General features: G+C 43.4%; 1 protein-coding gene across 7 annotated transcripts in view; it reads left to right on the top strand.

The window, feature by feature from the left end:
* The window catches only part of DNAI3 (dynein axonemal intermediate chain 3), a 54,084-nt gene that overhangs the window by 22,909 nt on the left and 13,544 nt on the right, over nucleotides 1–17,631 (top strand). For 6 of the 7 annotated variants that reach the window (XR_007244625.1, XM_048498077.1, XM_048498075.1 and 3 more), the window contains 8 exons: nucleotides 802–1,001; nucleotides 1,868–1,984; nucleotides 3,950–4,140; nucleotides 8,926–9,050; nucleotides 9,145–9,234; nucleotides 11,032–11,118; nucleotides 14,188–14,316; nucleotides 17,328–17,401. Coding sequence is in view for 6 of the 7 variants with exons in the window: in XM_048498077.1 (XP_048354034.1) it covers nucleotides 802–1,001; nucleotides 1,868–1,984; nucleotides 3,950–4,140; nucleotides 8,926–9,050; nucleotides 9,145–9,234; nucleotides 11,032–11,118; nucleotides 14,188–14,316; nucleotides 17,328–17,401 (1,013 nt within the window). In the remaining variant the exon portion in view is untranslated. The remainder of the gene's footprint in view (nucleotides 1–801; nucleotides 1,002–1,867; nucleotides 1,985–3,949; nucleotides 4,141–8,925; nucleotides 9,051–9,144; nucleotides 9,235–11,031; nucleotides 11,119–14,187; nucleotides 14,317–17,327; nucleotides 17,402–17,631) is intronic. The other variant, XM_048498078.1, reaches the window with a different exon arrangement.

The following is a 17,631-nucleotide window of genomic DNA, read 5'->3' as shown; positions in this document are numbered from 1 at the left end:
ATCTCCTATTAGCTCTCATTGGAAACAATGAGGGATGGGGGCACCCCCTTTGGGAGTCCATAACTTTGGATCCCCTGAACCAAACCTCACCAAACCTGGGTAGTATCATCAGGAGAGTTTCCCAACAAATCCCTGCTAGCCTAAAAACTGTGCCCCCTGCAGGCCAAAAATAAAAAACACTAAAAAATACAAAAAAACCTACAAACAGGGGGCGGAGCTTTGGACATGTAATGGGGGGTTTGAACCCGAGAACCCCCCCATTACCTACGTCCTTGGTGAAATGCAAAATGTAGTCCCTGCCCTCATTAATCTTCAGGTGTGGACAAAATGGAAATACACATGAGCAAGCAACTTCACAAACCAACCCCCTAAGACCACTGATGAGGAGAAGATTGTAGCCCATCACTGTGGACTTATACCATCCCACATAATTAGTGGTATTAGTTACCATGCAAAATGTTGAGAATTTTGAACATGTACTGTTTGCAAAACTAAAATACAAGCACACGATACAAGGAACTTTTCAGAAACTCTATCATTATTTCATTTGTTGCTACATCACGGTAGAATTCTAAAGTGGAATACAGTGGTTTGGTGGATTTTGAACTGTTAGCAACTTTCCTGGTTTTGGAGTGCACTGTTAGTAATTTTTATGTCCTATAAAGGCAATGCACAAGCAAAATATAGAAATGTTTAATAACCAATAAAACACCTCTATACAAATATCAAACTGTAAAATCTAGAATTGGCACTGTTCCAAAGAAACATTTTCATTACGAAATATTTTGGCTGAAATTCCAGATTAAGTATATGATTTCTCGACCACACAAAGAGTTTGGAACTCGAATTAAATTCTTTGATAGAAATGCTTCATCTGATAAATTTGGATATGTAGAATGTACAGCTTACCAAGATAAAAATTTCACCATTCATCTGCTTGAGAGAGATACTGGTATTCAAGTTGTTCCACAAGAAAAAGAGACCGGTACTCAGACAAAATGGTAAGTGTATGTACTCATTTCAACCAAGATTCAAGCAACTTTTACTTTCGACCCCCAATCCCTCCCTCCCCCCCTCCCTCCCTCCCTCCCTCCCTCCCTCCCTCTCTCCCTCCCACCCACCTACCCACCTACCCACCTACCCACCTACCCACCTACCTACCTACCTACCTACCTACCTACCCTGCCACAACTACTGGCTGCTGGCTACCCTAACTGCCTAACTACCTAACTACCCTGAAAAACTTCTACCTGCTACTTGGTTGTGCGGTGGAAGGATGGAACTGGCAACCCATATATATTAATTTGGGAGTAGTGGGGCCTGGAGTTCTCCCAGAATCACAACTGATTTCCAAAATACAGAGATCTGTTCCCCAGAAAAAAATGGCAGCTTTGAAAGATGGACTGTACAATGTTCCATGCTGTTGTGGAGAAATTATGTCAGTCACATCCCATCCCTGCTGAGTTCTCTCCTTGTCAAAACCCCACTCTCTCCAGGTACTGCCCACAACATCTCCAGGAATTTACCAGTCTAGAATTGATAACCCTGTTAGGCAGAGGAACTGGATACAACTCTGGACGTGAATCAGCTACCAAGCAGGGGAATCCCACATGGAGTTCACCCCACTCTCTCTGTTTGATTTATTTAAACTTACCAGTGTTGTACCAGTGTTGCAGCCAGTAATACTAAGCAGTAAAATGATATAAATTATCTAAGTAAACATGGCCTGCTTGAGGATATCAGGAAGGCTCCCAAACTCCTGGCATTTCACGAACGACATAAAATAGAGCATTTGTACAAAGGAAATAGGTCTACATCATAAGAGATTGGTTCCATAATTCTAAATGATGTTTATCCTTTTCCATAGGATCTACCCAAAAAATGCAGGGACACAATATTATCCTAGAGAATTTTCAGATGAAGAAAAGAATATGTATTTATCATCAGAAGCGTTGAAAAACTTTATCCTTTCTGTTGCTTTAAGGTTAAGTATCATGCTGTATCCATTAAAAGTTGTATATTGAGAAGAAAGCAAGACGGGTTTTTTTTTCAGCTGTGTAGTTTGCCTAGTTAGCGCCAGAAGCCTCCTCAGTTTTCCCTTTATGTACTTCTGTACTGATTGCTATACATAAGCTCCGACACAGGGAACTGTCCCTACTCATAGTTTGAGAAATGAAGTTAAAGAGCTATTTGACTGAAGTATCAGCTTGTGGGCAAAGCCATTGCTGCTGGCCCTCCGTTCCCATTCAAGTACCTGTCTAAAGCAGTTTATGTAGATATTTATAACCTTTCTCTCCAGTTAGAAACCAAAGCAGCTTACAACATTGGTGGATTCCACACAGCAGATTTATAATGAGATGCAATAATTATAAATGAACTTGTTTTCCCTTCATAAAAAATGCAGCTTGTTATAAATATGCCATGCAGAATCCACTATTCTCACCACGATCTGACAGTCAAATCTGAATTTTCTTTACTAAGAAGTGAATCCAGCAGAATTCAGGAAGACAACTTTTCTACTTGATGTGCCTAACATTGTGTGGGTGCAGTCTGAAATTTTAACTTACCTGCTGAAGTTTTTGAGGTGCTTGAAAAAACGAATATCCTCTACACATGCCTTCTGTCTGAACACCACATCATAGAGGCATAGAGTTGGAAGAGACCCAAGGGCCATCAATGCAGGTCCTGCAATGCAGGAACACACAATCAAAGCACTCTTGACATATTAGGCAATATTCCTGAAAGACAATTCAGTGAATATGAACAGAGCAATACAGTAAATATGAACAGAGCAATACTCAGCTCTAGAACTTGCCAAGGTCAAGTGCCTTAGCATAAGAAATAATGAATGGCTGTGAATGCATTTGCTATAGAAGCCATTTTCAGTTCTGTATCCTCTAGTGGCATAACAGGGTGGAATGGTGCAAGGGTGCTAAAACCCCAGGTGCTACTTGAGTAGGTCACATGGAGGACACATTCAGCAGGTCAGGTGGAACTTGGGGGGAGCCAGTAATGTAAAGCCGATCAGAACCAGCGTTCAGTTCAACAGACCCTTTACGGCTCTGGCCCCTGCCTGGTGGAACACTCTCCCTCCAGCTGTCCGGGCCCTGCGGGATTTGGGTGATTTCTGCAGGGCCTGTAAGACTGAGTTGTTCCACTGGGCTTTTGGAGAAACCAGCCGCTGAGTGTGCCCCCTCCCCTATATCATCGGGACCCGTTACTGGAATATATGGGTTCTTATTACTATCAGGACCTGCTACCTCTCCCTCCCCCTCCTAGGAGGATTAGGTTTTAGGTGGGAGGCCATCTTAGGACATAATTGTTGTTTTATTATATTTCTGGGAGTTTTGTACGATGTTTTTATTTGTGATTTTATGTTGTACACTGCCCAGAGCCCTTCGGGGATGGGGCGGTATATTAAATTAAATATATAAATAAATAAAAATAAAACATTGGACGCAGCCTAACTGGATCAAGCTTTAAACTGCAGGCTCGAAGACTGCAGTTTAAAGCTGGACCCAACTGAGCCCTATGTGGAGCAGGCACACCCCACCTTTGAACTCCACATGAACTTTGGGGATGGGGCAAGCCACTGAACTTGCCTTGGATGCTGTATTAGGCAGCTATGCCCCTGCATACCTCTCTCAGTGTTTCTCTTGCAGTTGTGGCAAAAAATCAAATCACAAAAAGCAGAATGACAGGAAGTCTTGATCTATAATTTTGTTAATCTGCTTGATTTTAAGCAGTACCAGGTACCATATAAATAGTACTTCTTCCCATATATGTATATACCTAAGATAAGTATTGAAGCCCTTGGTTATCAACCATGTAGGAAACAAGACATGTATGCCACAGTAGTTGAAACAACATTCATTTTAGGCTGAAAATTGCATTTTTTCAGAAATAAGTCAATTTTGTCATTTTTCTTTTTCAATTTCCCTATACACAGAGTTGAAATAGCATTACAACAAAACGAAATAATGGATGCCTTTTTTGATGACTGGAAAGTCCTTGCAGAAGAGGAAGGGGCCTTTGCGGGCAAGTCAGATGCTTTTCTTAAGGAATACCAGTCATTTACAGACCTACATTATCTCAAGGACAGAACTGTTAGCTGCATTTCCTGGCACCCAACCATTTATGGTAAAGTTTACAGAATATTCCGTTAACAGCTAGCGACACCGTGAGGCATGTTCGTAAAACTTTGAAAGATTAAAATCTCTTCCAGTTTATTAGCCTTTCCTTGAAAAAAAAATCAGTTTGACATTATGATGAACATGATGAACAAATATTACATAATATACTGGCAGGTAAATACACTGTAAAATAGATGGCCTCTAGTGTATCTAATCCTTTAGTAATTATTAGAAACAAAGTAAAAGACAGGTCCTATAACTGTAGTCTCTTGCCTCTGCCATCTCAGGGCATGGTGCAACTATGCTGCCTCTATATTACAAGGCACCCTCTGGATGGACTGATCTGCATTAGAGAAGGGGTGGGAGGAAAGAGTATAATTAATTCTTCTCTAGCATATCACTTTCCACCCAGAATTTCTCTATCCCTACCGCTGCTTTTATTCCAGACATATGGTTACCCCTAAGCATGGGCCTGGAAACTTACAGAAGTGAACAGAAGTGTGGATATATTGGCAGGAGGGAATTTCAAAAGGCAAATCATTAAATTCTTTTAAATTTCACCTTCCTTTAAATAAGGAGGGCAGAAAAATCATTTGAGATAGGTTATGGTGAAAGTGATCAACCACGGTTATCCAGTGAACCTTTTGATTGTGAAGATATGACCCTGAATCACCCCAGTTGTAATCCAACATGCCACTACTACAGCACACCATCCCTGCAACTGGTTAGGGAAGATTTAGACATCCCCTTCATTCATCCGATTCCAAGTGCCTGATAACACTTTGCAAGGGAGAAGAAGCCATCTCAGCTTTTTAACCTGTGGCTGCAGGGGAGCATATAATTTGCCTTTAGAGAAAAGGGTTGAATATTAAAGCAGCAAATATAAAGCTATGATATTAATCTTTAGGGAGATCACATTTATAACAGTGTGTACAGTTCTGGTAATCCAATCTCGAAAAGAGTATTAAAAATCCTTTGAATGCTGCCCGACTGCTGAAAATGACAGATCCTTAATAGTTAACTGTTCAGTTTTAAAGTCTGGGTCCAATTTTGAAAAATTCTCTGCCTTGATTCATCACCCGTCTCATCTGTAATTTATGATTCCCAGCATAGTCCAAAGTTCTTTCAGAAGATGGGCATTCTTTAGTTTGAATATATGGAATGGGTTAAAAATAAGATCAGCAATTGTCATAGTTTCCAATAAAAATGGCAGAAGTTAGACTGCCAATATTTCAATATATTTAATGACTTCCTGAATCACTGAAAAATAGCTGGAAGGAGTTTGCAGAAACTTGCAAAAATAATGAGGCAGTATTGATATAAAAACTCATTGTTCAAAATCTGTCAGTAGGTTGGATCCAGGCAAGGATCTTGCAAGGTTCCCCACTCTTTCTCATTTTCCTCTTCTCCTAGCAGCTGTTTCTGATGTCAGGGTATCTAGGCCCTTTGTGGACTAACAACCACAGAAGTCAGTGGGAGGTGTGAAATCACCTCTTCTGCCTTTTTTTGCAAGTGGAAATCTACTCATGCAAGAGAGAGAGGAAGCCATTTCCCCTTACCTCTCCCAACTGCAGTCTCCTGACTGGAATAACTGTTATTCCTCATTAATTTTAATGTGGAATCCCGACTGAATTGTTATTAACATTTCTTAAAAAGTCAATATCAGAAGAAAAAGATCAATTTTTTTATGACTATGGCACCTTGAATATGCTAGGCTAGATTGTGGAGATCTAAAGAAATCTAAACAGAGTTTGGTTCATTAAAACTTGTGATCTTGCCAGGATCCATAAGTTTAGCTGGTATATTTGTATTGGTGGGGAGAGGTTTTAAGAAAAACAACCATTTTGGAAGAAAATGGAAATGGTTTAAAGATTTTTGAAATTCTAACACTATAGAGTTAAAAGAAATGATAGCAAATGATAGAACAATTTACTCTTTTTGTGATCACTTAAGAGCAGCATACTCTAATCCAGGAAGAGCGTGCACCTGAGCAGAAGCCAGAGCGCTAGGCGGGGACAAAACCACAAGGTTTGGCCTGCCCCGCGTATGAGTGACCACCTCCCCCACCATGACCAAACAATGATTTTTTTTGTACCAGCTCACAAAACACCTCCCACTCCCAGCAAAGCATGTACATGGCTCTCTCCCCACCAACTCTTTTCCTGAATTTCCTAATCACCCAACAAACCTTGCCCTATGAGGGTAGGTTGTTAGCCTGACTAACTCCAAGCCAGTGCAAGTCCATTATTAAGCATGTAAATCTCACTGCTTAAAATCACCCCCAGCAAAACATTTACCAAACAAATGTCAGCATCATCTCTCACAAAACATCTCCAGTGGAATCCACCCCCAAACAGCATCACTTTCAATGAATTGTGTTTAAACTAGGGGAGACTCAAGATTCTTCTTTGGAAATCTACCTTAAAGGGAGAATCTGGGGTCCCCAGTTCACTAAAATTAGAAAGTGATGCCTGTTAATGGATTCTCCCCCACCCTGAAACAACATCACTTTTGAGGGGTTGGAGATTCAGATAGGAAACAAATAGCAGATTCGGCTGGAATCTGGGCACATTTAGGCACATTTAGACCAAAAATTGTCCAATTATGTCCTACCCAAATATGAACAAATCTGAATGCAAGGTATTTGGGTTGGGGGGGGGGGTATTTTTGGTGTTTTTTCGGCCTGCAGGGCGGGCATTTTTAAAGCTGGTGGCACCATAATTTCAAAGGCATCATCCAGAGACTGCCCTGATGATATCACCCAAGTTTGGTGATGTTTGTTTTGGTTCAGGGGCAGCAAGAAGTTATGGATACCCAAATGGAATACCCCATCCCCATTGTTTTTCCATAGGGAGCTAACCTGAGATGGGGAGCTATCCATTTGAGGGACCATAGCTTTGGTCCCCTGGAACATATGCTTCACCAAACTTGGGTGGCATCATAAGAATGGTTTACCAGATGATACCCTGAAATTTTAGTGTCACTGGCACTAAAGGCCTGTGTCCCTTGGGGCACCCCAAAGAAATTTGCCCAAGATTCTTCGTTTTGCAGTGACTTTGCTCCATTGTAGCTAATGAGGAATTTCTGAGGCAGGCTGCACATTTTTGAAGATAGAGGCGCCAGACTTTCAAGGTGGCTCCAAGAGGCCTCCTGGTAATAGCATCCAAGCTTGGTGAGCTTTGCTTCTGGAGTGGGGGGGGGGGGGGGGTTGAGAGAGTTCTGAGAGAACTCAGCCCACAGGCTTTCATGTGCAGGGGCGGGGAAACAAAATAAGCCTTTTGGGGGGCTATGAAATTGTGAACCCCCAGAAGCAAAGGTCTCCAAACCTAGATGCGATTACCAGGAGGCCCTCTAAGAGCCACCCTGAAAGTCTGGTGCCTCCTATCTTCAAAAATGTGCAGCCTGCCTACACACTCAGAAATTCCTCATTGGCTACACAATGGAGCAAAGTCACTACAAAACAAGAGACTCTCCAGACAAATTTCTTGGGGTGCCTGGAAGGGATGTATTTTTTAAAGCTAGTGACACCAAAATTTCAGGGTATCATCTGGTAACTATTCTTATGATGCCACACCCAAGTTTGGTGAAGTTATTTTCAGGGGGACCAAAGGTTTGGTCCCTCAAATGGGTAGCCCCCATCTCAGGTTAGCTTCCATTGAAAACAATGGGGATGGGGCACCCCTTTTGGGAGTCCATAACTTTGCTTCCCCTGAACCAAACATCACCAAATTTGGGTGGTATCATCAGGACAGTCTTCGGATGGTACCCTGAGGTACTAGTGCTACTATACTTAAAAATGCGCCCTACTGCAGCGAGGCATTGAAAAAACACCCAAAAATTTAAAAACACACAAAGGGACCACTGAAATGTTAGAAGCCCCAAGTGACCAGATGGGGAGAGCCTGGGGACCTCAGGGTGCCCCCCCCCTGTCCCTAGGCAGGAACGCCACTGCTCTAATCTAATTTCCCCACTCCTGTACATGCAGCCTGCTGGGTGACCTTAGGCTAGTCATAATTCCCTGAGAACTTTCTCAGCCCCACTTACCCCAAAAGCTGTTTGTTGTGTTGAAAGGAAGACCATTGTAAACCACTTTGAGACTCCTTTTGGTCCAGAAAAATAGGGTACAAAAACCAACTATTCTTCTTCTAACAATTATTTCAAGTATATTAACCTTTCTATGCATACTTCTCCAACAGATTTATATCCATTTTATAATAACACAATATTATTGTACTAATTCTTTTTAAAAAATAAAAAATGTACTATAGAATACAAAAAATACAGAAAGAACAACTAGGGTGGTCAAGAACTTGAATTATCTTTCCTGTGAGAAACAGCAGTGCCATGGTTTCTATGGACTTCAAATGGAGTAACTGTATAGGATTGAACTGTTACATTTTAGACCCTGGAGAATGACAACTAATGGGGAATATGGTAAAAATTTATAAAATTATAAATAATGCAGAAAGAAGATTTTAAATATTTTTTCTTTGTATCTTAACATTCAGGGGTATTTAGTAGATCAGGAGGTTCATTTAATGGTATTTAAGTGAAGCAATATGAGTGGTCAGCATAGTGGTTGGGCTTTCATGCAGGCCATTGTATTTTTAGAATTCACTGCTGTAAGAAGCAGTGATAGTCCTAACTTAGGATTAGCCCCTGTTATACAAAACCCTTTTGTAATTCTTAAAGCAATTTCTGACTGCTGAATTCAAGCAGAATGCAGACAGCAGCTCTCAAAAAGAATGTGTTTCCAACTGCAAGGAATGAAGCTGCATTTGTCTTCCATCAGGGATCATCGCAGTGTCAGTAACAGAAAGGCTTTCTTATGAGGAACGAATTCAGCAATCTGGGAAATTACTCTTGTCTAAAGCACCTATTCTTTTTTGGAGTTTTGCAGACCCTATTCACCCACAGGTATTTAATATATCAGAGTAAAACAACAAAGAATCAGCTATAACAGTGCTCAAAACTCTTATGCCTCCCACCCTCTTGATATTATATTTTCTAGCTAATGCTGGAGTGTCCTGAAGACATCTATTGCTTTCAGTTTTCACCAAGTGACCCCAACATCATCGCAGGAGGCTGTATAAATGGACAGGTATTAGGATCTACTTTCTGTCCTTCTATAGCCAATGTTTAGCCAGGGATTTTCATGTATAAAAATATACTCTGTTCCACATAAAGATTGTAGTTCAGTCAGTTGAGGTGCAGCAGTTGAGAAAGTTGTATGCTTCCAAACGAGTGAGAATTATCATTCATTTTCATTCACTGCCTTTGTCAAATCCATTATTTTGTGCATTATTGAACATGGTACTTTGATGTAAGAGCATGTATGCCAAAATGTATTTTTACTTTCAAACTTTCAAACGGATGGGGAGAGCAGGGTGCAGCATGCTTTGTTCTGTGGCAGAGGAATATACAATCTACTACCATCTTTATGTGGGATAGAGTATAGGCCCTTTATAACTGACCAGCAGTATATATAGTTTTCTCTCCCTGACACTCTGTAGAAGTTCAGATGACAAACTGTAGTAGCAGTATCCTATCTCATTGGGGGAAAGAGGGTGGAGCTAATTAACATGAGATCAAAAACCAGCTCCTCATTAAAATCTAAGGCCCTTTCTGCACGGGCCATTTATGGCGCCCTGGGGACGGGAAAAACTCTGTCCCCAGGGAGCCGTTCGCACAGGCGGCGCTGCGAAAACGCAGCAGCGCCGACCTGGCTCCCCTCCCCCAGGGCGGCGTCAGGCCGCCTCCAAAAACCTCCCTCCTGGAGGTAGGTTTTTGGAAAACAGCACATTCCCTCAGCCGGATGCTGCGCCCGAACGGGCACCGCTGGGAACACGCCAAAGCCTTCCCTGTCCACCTCTCCCACTCACCTAGGTAAGCCATTGCCGCCCTGCTGGCCTCCTAAGACCCTCCCTTGCTGTCCTCCAACCCCTGGAGGTCGGAGGGCAGCGTGGGCTTAGGAGGCCAGCAGGGTGACGAAGACGACGAGGTGAGTGGGAGAGGGATGGGGAAGAGACGGCTCCGTGCGGAGCCACCTCTCTTGTGCCGGCCTCACCGGGGGCCGCTCGCACGCTCCCGTGCGAACGGCCCCCACCCCTCCATCAGAATTCCTGCCAGTGCAGGGGCACCCTTTGGCCCGTGTGGAAAGGGCCTAAGAGTATCAGTATCAGGCCAGACATTAGATGACACAAAAGGACAGAAGTGTCTCCATCCTTACAGTCCATGAACCTCATGCAAATGGGGCCTTCATGATTACAATTTCAAATTTCAAATAGGTACAACCCCTATTTTGACAACATCTTCTAGTAACACTCCAAAGAAGACTCAGAAAGTAATAGTTGTTCTTTAGCATTTTTCCTTTCCAATTTGTATCAATGAATGTCAGTAAAAAACAAACAAGGATGTGTGCTCCTCGTCATCAGTGTACATGAAGTTTTATGTAGTTACATTAACAAAGGAGATGGATTGCTGCCCTTAATGAGTTTACAGTCTAAATTTTGATAGTGGGAAATAAAACATAAGAAGGAGATAATTATGTGTCCTGTGCTGGCCTAAGTTTATTTGTGGTTTCTCAAAAACCTTCAAACTGTCTGCTCATGGTGTACACAAAGTGAATTTTACTCATCAGTCTATTCTCAATCTTGTACAATGTTAGTGATTTTGTATCACATCATTATTTTGGTAATCCAAAATAAAACAGTACATCAGGAGGCTTAGATCATTGTGTGGAATTCTTCAGTACTGGAAACAGCTATTTTTTAAAAAGAATCTTAATTTTTATTATTATAAAGTGCTTTCCTTTCTGTAACCACCCTCATACATTCTGTAGAAACATATTTCATTCTTCTGTTATATTACCTCTCAATATGTTGTCTCTTTCACTTAGGTTGTACTGTGGGACATTTCACAGTATGAAGACAGGTTACGGGATCCTAAGACAGGTGGAGGAGGCAAGAGAACCACAGTCAATATGGTTAGCTCTTTATTTTAATCAATTTCTGCCCATGCTTCAGTCATTCTAGAGTACATGGTTGTGTGGGCAATCTGACATATAAACAGGAGACAGATAAAGCCATGGTAGTTTTTATTGTCACAATAGGAGACAGTGATTGTCTCATCCACTCTTTCTAAGTGCATGTAGGTACCCATACATGCAGTACTTAAGGACATGGAGGACTTATTTTAATGAAAAACAAAAGAAGTAATGCAAACAACACAAATTTATGTATCTAAATTGTTAACACAGAGTTACTTAAATATGCATTATGGAAGAAAGCTGAACTACTGAAAGATAATTCAATTGGAATCTCTAGTAGGATCCGCAGAGTGTATTCTACTAGAACAGGGGGAACTGCTTTTTATTAGAATGCTCAGATACCCCCATTGGGCTCATATGCAGTTCAAATGCAACTGAATTTTTGTCAACCTGTTCTGCTGTTTGCAACCAGTTCAAATCTGTTTCTCAGGTATTCAAAAAGCACAATATAACATAGTACAGTACAATCTGCAGAGTTTCATGCTTGCACTGTCTCACACAGCCCATTGAGAGTCCTGTTTTCTCCCTCACCCACAGACCTGTTGCTGCTGCATGTAGCTTGGCAGCCAATCATATAAATAAACAGGGAGCAAATTGGTCATTCAGCCAGTGATTAACATTGTATTTTTTTTCAGTTTTACTGTTCAGGCCTTAAGTTCATGCACAGGGATTTTTTTGTGCACATCCATTTTCACAGTCTTAGAGGAAGCATAGTTCCCCCCTCATGTAATTAAATTACCTGAGCCATCTAGCCATGACTCTGGGTAGAATCAACTCTCCCAATGCACAGGTGAAGACAAGGGAATGAAACTATCAGCACAGCTATTGTGCAGCTGCAAAGTTGTTTGGCAGAGTTTGAGGCAGAAGAATGGGCTGCATGTTTGGGTCATGGTTGATTGCAGATGTTGAACATGGTATGCTCATCAGTAGTTTTTATGGAGCTCCCAAAATGCGGGACAGTCAGATAGGCCAGGTTATATCACTGAATTTCTGAAGTTATTGTGTGCTGTATGTTGCTAACAAAATTTGTTATAATTTAAAAACACAAATGGAAGCTGAATGTCTGTTCACCAGACTTAATTTGTCTTTGTGAACTTCAGAAAAAGTTGCAGATTTACAGGATAAAGTTAAAATAGTGTGTGTGTGTGTGTGTGTGTGTGTGTGTGTGTGTGTGTGTGTGTGTGTGTGTGTGTGTGTGTGTGTGTGTGTGTGTGTGTGTGTGTGTGTGTGTGTGTGTGTGTGTGTGTGTGTGTGTGTATAACTGGGTGGCTGAGGCTAGCTCAATCTCATTCAATCTTGGAAGCGAAGTAGGGGTGGCCCTGGTTACAAAAATGTAGCTAGGGAAAATGGAGCCTGGGGCAAAAGGATTATGAGTTTCTTGCCATGCCCCCCCCCACCGGTATGGGCAGTTGCCCTCCCCCACCATGACCAAACAATCTACTAGCAGCAAAGCCCATTGCTGGGGAGATGCAGTGGGCCCTAAAAAAGGGTAGAAGAGGAAGGATCTCCCCAGCAATGGGGAGGCTCTAGAAGTCCCCACCCCACCCTTGCTCACTTACCTGAGCATGCATCTGTGGCTCTGGGGTGGGACAGGTTGAAGAGTGTGGCTTGAGGTAGGAAAGAAGGTGAAGATAGGTGCAGGGTGGAAAGGAGTGGGGTGGGGGGAGGGTGGCAAAGTAAGGGCTGGAGTGGAGGAGGATGGGACAGAGTGGCTTTGGGTGGTAGGAGGGTTGAAAGGGCAGGCTTGGGGTGGCAGATTGGGAGAGGGTGGAATGAGAGGCTTCAGGTCAGAAATGTGAGGGTTCTGGTGGGGCAGGGTGGCAAGGTGAGGCATGGGGGAGGGTTGAAAAGTAAGGCTTAGCGTGGTGGGCGTGGAAGATGTGGCGAGGGGTGGGGGATAATTGTAGGAGAGCATGAGGGTGGGTAGGGTTAGCAGGTTAGTGTTGGGGTGGGGGAGGGTGGCAAGGTGAGGGTTGTGTGGGGGAGGGTTGAAAGGTAAGGCTTTGGGTGGTAGGAAGGTTGGAAGGTGAGTATGAAGGTACGGAGGGTTGACAGGTTAGTATTGGGGTAGGGGAGAGTGGCAAGGTGAGGGCTGGGGTGTGGGAAGGTTAGCAAGATGAAGCTTGGCATGGGGGAGCATTAGAAGGTAAGGCTTGGGGTGGGGAGGATTGGAATGTGTGACTAGGGGTAGGGGAAGGGTGGAAAGATTAGGATTTGGGTGGGGAAGGGTGGAAAGTGGCTGGGGGTTGGTAGATGAGTATGAGGGTGGGGAGGGTGGGGAGTTAGTATTGGGGTAGGGGAGGGAGGTAAAGTGAGGGTTGGGGTGGGGGAAAGTTAGAAAATGAGGCTTGTGAGGGGAGGAAGCTGTAGGTTAGGGTGGGGGTAGCAGGATCCAAAATTCCACGCAGGGGTGGGGCCACAAAGGGAATGGGCCACAAAGGCAGGGAAGGGGCCACGAAGCTGCTCCGCAAGCCTAGGCTTCCTCGTGGAGTGCGGGAGGCAGGGAAGGGCCCATAGAGGTTGGGGGAAGTTGGGGAGTGCTTGCCCTGCAGGGCACAGCATGGGACTCTCCAGGCAGAAGCAGCGGGCAGAGAGCAGGGCCTGGCAGGAGGCGGGGCGATCCAAGCCTTACCTCTTTCCTTGCTTGCTTGCTGCCAACTGCCAAGTCGGGCTGGGCTGTAATCAAGCCAAGGAGGGCTCCAGGGGGGAAGGAGGAGGGGTGTGGGGGGTCATTCTCCCCACATGACTGAATGGCAGCCACCCAGGGCATTTGTTCCCAGATGTCCCTGTGGAAGCAACGCCTCTGCCTGGTTACTATTTGATTGGGAAATCACCAAGGAAATCCAGGGTTAGAATGCAGAGGCAGGCAATGGCAAACTACCTCTGAATGTCTCTCGCCTTGAAAACCCCATGGGGGTTGTCATAAGTCCACTGCACCTTGATCGTGCTTTACACACACATTATATAAAGTTCCTGAAAACTAAAAAATTCCATTTTCACTTTTAGCCATCCTTCATGGTGGAGCAACAACTTGCAAAGGAGCCACACATGTTGAGATACTGTGCAGTCTCTTCCATAGAATATGGCCACAAATCTGTTATTACGGATCTTCAGTGGCTGCCAGACACTTTTGAGGTATGTTTCCATTATTACTGAATCTTGTGGCATTTTTGAGACTAAACCACTGTATTCCAGCTCACTGCTTCTGATGCAGTTAATGGATCCTCACTGTGAAGATTTTTAATGGAGACGACATGACAAAAAAAACATATAGCAGGATCAATTATGTGAAATTCATATCTAATCCAGAAAAAAACAGGGACCACTCACTAGTTATACTAAGCTTTAATTGTAAACAGAACCCCAGTTTTTTGCTAGGATAGTTAGTACATGCAAACTCTTTTCAGTTGTAGCAGTTTAGAAAGCATATGGGGAGAACGTCCTTCATGCACTGTTCCTGATATGATGATGGCTATTTGTCTGAACCGGATTGAAAACTCACATGTTGTCCCTTGCTAACCCTTGCATAAAAAGTGGCTATCAGGCATATTGAAAGGAGTATGTGCACAGTGATTTCTCTATACGTGTATTCAGCTGATTCGCACTGGTTTGGTAGAACTGGTAGCTAAGATTCGGCTGAATTCACCTGAATCCCACCACCCTAGGGGAGGAGGAGCAAGCCCCCACTGCAGTGTGCGCTTCCCACCCACCACTGCGCCCCCTGCTGCTGATAACTTACCTGTCTGCTGCGGAAGACCATGGATGGCCCTGCCGGGGCTTTTTCCTCCCCCTCGGGCCCAGCTGCGTGACCGGGAGACCTCTTCCCCACTGGGGATCACGTTGGTGTTGTCCAGCGGCACTATGTTGGTGTTGTCCAGGGGCCTTCCTGGTTGCGTGGCTGGGCCTAAGGCCGGGGGCCTGCTGCATGGCTGGGAAGGCCCCTCCCCTGCTGGGGGATCTTGCTGCTGCCATCCAGCTTGGCCGTACAACACCGGTGCGATCCCCAGCGGGGAAGAGGTCTCCCAGCCATGCAGCCGGGAATCCCCTTCCCTCCCCCACTGGAGGATTTTGCTGCCACTGTCCAGCTTGGCCGGACAACGCCAGTGCGATCCTCAGCAGGGAAAAGTCTCCCAGTCACGCAGTTGGGAAGTCCCTTCCCTCCCCTGCTGGAGGATCTCGCCGCCGCCATCCAGCTTGGCCAGACAACTCTGGTGCAGTCCCCAGAGGGAAGAGGTCTCCTAACCATGCAGGCGGGAAGCCCCTTCCCTCCCCCGCTGGAGGATCTCACCGGCGCCATGCAACTTGGCTGGACAACACCGGTGCAATCCCCAGCAGGGGAGAGGTCTCCCAGCTGTGTTCCTGGGCCCAAGGCTGAGGAAAAGACCTCTGCTGGGCAAGCCACGGTCCTCACAGCAGCCAGGTAAGTGGAACGGGGTGTGTGTGTGAGGGACGGCATGGGGGACCCAAACCAGTAGCTAAATTAATTGAATCCCACTACTGTGTGTATTAGAACATAATGACTGAAAAGGCTATTGTGAGACAAAAATTGCAGTATTCAGAAACCATTTGGAAAACACTTTAGTCCCCAGAACATTGTCTCAAATGCATGTTATTGGTGGCCTGAATGTCACTGGTCACAAATGTAGTAAAGAATATTGAGGCACAAATGCTGGCAATAACATAACTGAAAATACATTTGCAGACCAAAACATGAGAATGTCCTATTCCAGTAAATATCTGGAGATGCTTTAGAAATTATAAAGGGTCTGCAGGTTGCTAAGTCATTAGGTAATTATAAGAGAAGACCTTGGCTAAATCAGAAGATATAAGAAATGTATTAATTAGAAATATAAGACTTCAGAGTTAAAGGAATATCAACAGAATAATGAGCATTATACTGAGTCATATCTGAAATGAAAGTCTATTGTATGGTGTCTTGCCAGATCTGTTTGATGTGGCTCACAGCAGTAAAACCAAACATAGTAAAAATAATGTCAATCCCTTCGGGGGAGGGCGGTATACAAATCAAATAATGCAATGCAATGCAATAAAAGCACAAATAAAACTAACCACGTCAATAAAAACATGCCAACAAAAAATGGTCAACAGCAGCAACCCTGGATGTAACACCACATGGATCACTCTAAAATTATATTGATAGAACAGCTCTCAGGCTCATGAAACATCTAAAAAGACAAAACCCCTTAGTTAAAAGGCTGGTAAAGAGACGAAATCCTTTGTTAAAAGGCTGGTAAAGAGAAATGTTTTGGCCTGTACCTAAAGGACAGTAAAGTAGCCATCAGGCAAGCCTCAAGGGGGAGAGAATTCCAAATATGAGATTCTACCACTGATAAAATCCAGTAGGTGGTTATCACTGGCCTTACCTCTGCAGCTGAGGGAACAGAGAACAGGGTTTTTGAAGAGGCTCTTGACTGGAAGGCTGGGCAACATGGTAGGAGTACCCTGACCCCAAGCTATATACGGCCTTATAGGTAAGAACTGGCAAGATGAATTGTACCCAGAAACAGACAGCCAAACAAAGTGGATGATGTTTAGTCATTAAATATTTAGTAATTAAAACTGATATATTTCTGTTAGAATTAAAAGTATTATAAATCTTGGATGAGGTTTTACTGTTATAAGAATGTAGAAAATAAATTTGCCCAGGCTGTGTGCCCAATTAAGTAGGACAGTCAGGTTTTTCTAGGGATGATTTTAATATGAGGTAATATTTTGAAAATATATAAATAAGATAACTTTGAAATCCATGCATGCTGGAGAGTCCTTGGTAGCACTAATTTGCCCTGAATAAATGTTGTCCAACTTTAAAATTGTGAAACTTATTATTTTGAAATTTGAAGTTGATGGATGTAAAAAGCAAACTAAATCTTGAATCTTCTTGATAAAGTTTAAAGGCTATGATTTCTAGCACAAACTTTGCAGTCTTGTATTCTGTTGTTTCTATTGCACATAAATTGAACAGTATCTATGAGAAATTTTGCAAATAAATCAAAGAAGCCTTTGCTTGATAATCTCTCCCTTTGCCTTGTGTTGACAGAGACTTTCTGCCCTTCTAGATATTGATCACTCATTCTAACTTATGGTGCTAAATGTCATTTGTCTTGCTTTTTATACCCATGTCTTAGGTTAACAGAATGGGCACTGTCTTTGAGAACAGAGCTGGAATTTGTGTACAACTCATCACTAGTTCTCCTGACTGGTAGTGGTTTTATAAAGTTTTATTGCCCAAAAAGCCTGTTTTTGATTCCCACACACCCATACCTCAACTCCCCTTTTCCTCCCATTGCTTCATGTAGCTAGCCAAGATTGCTTCTTGTGCAGGGAAAGGGAGAGAAGGGGATAATTGTCCTGATATGTTGAGCTATTCAAAAAAGTTACTTACAAGATTCAGCTGTGTGAAACTTGTTCCACCTTAAAAAATAAGTGTTC

Source organism: Sphaerodactylus townsendi, linkage group LG05 (genome assembly GCF_021028975.2).
Source record: "Sphaerodactylus townsendi isolate TG3544 linkage group LG05, MPM_Stown_v2.3, whole genome shotgun sequence".
Lineage (NCBI taxonomy): Eukaryota > Metazoa > Chordata > Lepidosauria > Squamata > Sphaerodactylidae > Sphaerodactylus > Sphaerodactylus townsendi.
The sequence above is the reverse complement of the archived record's forward strand: the minus strand, read 5'-3'. Positions and strand labels throughout refer to the sequence as shown.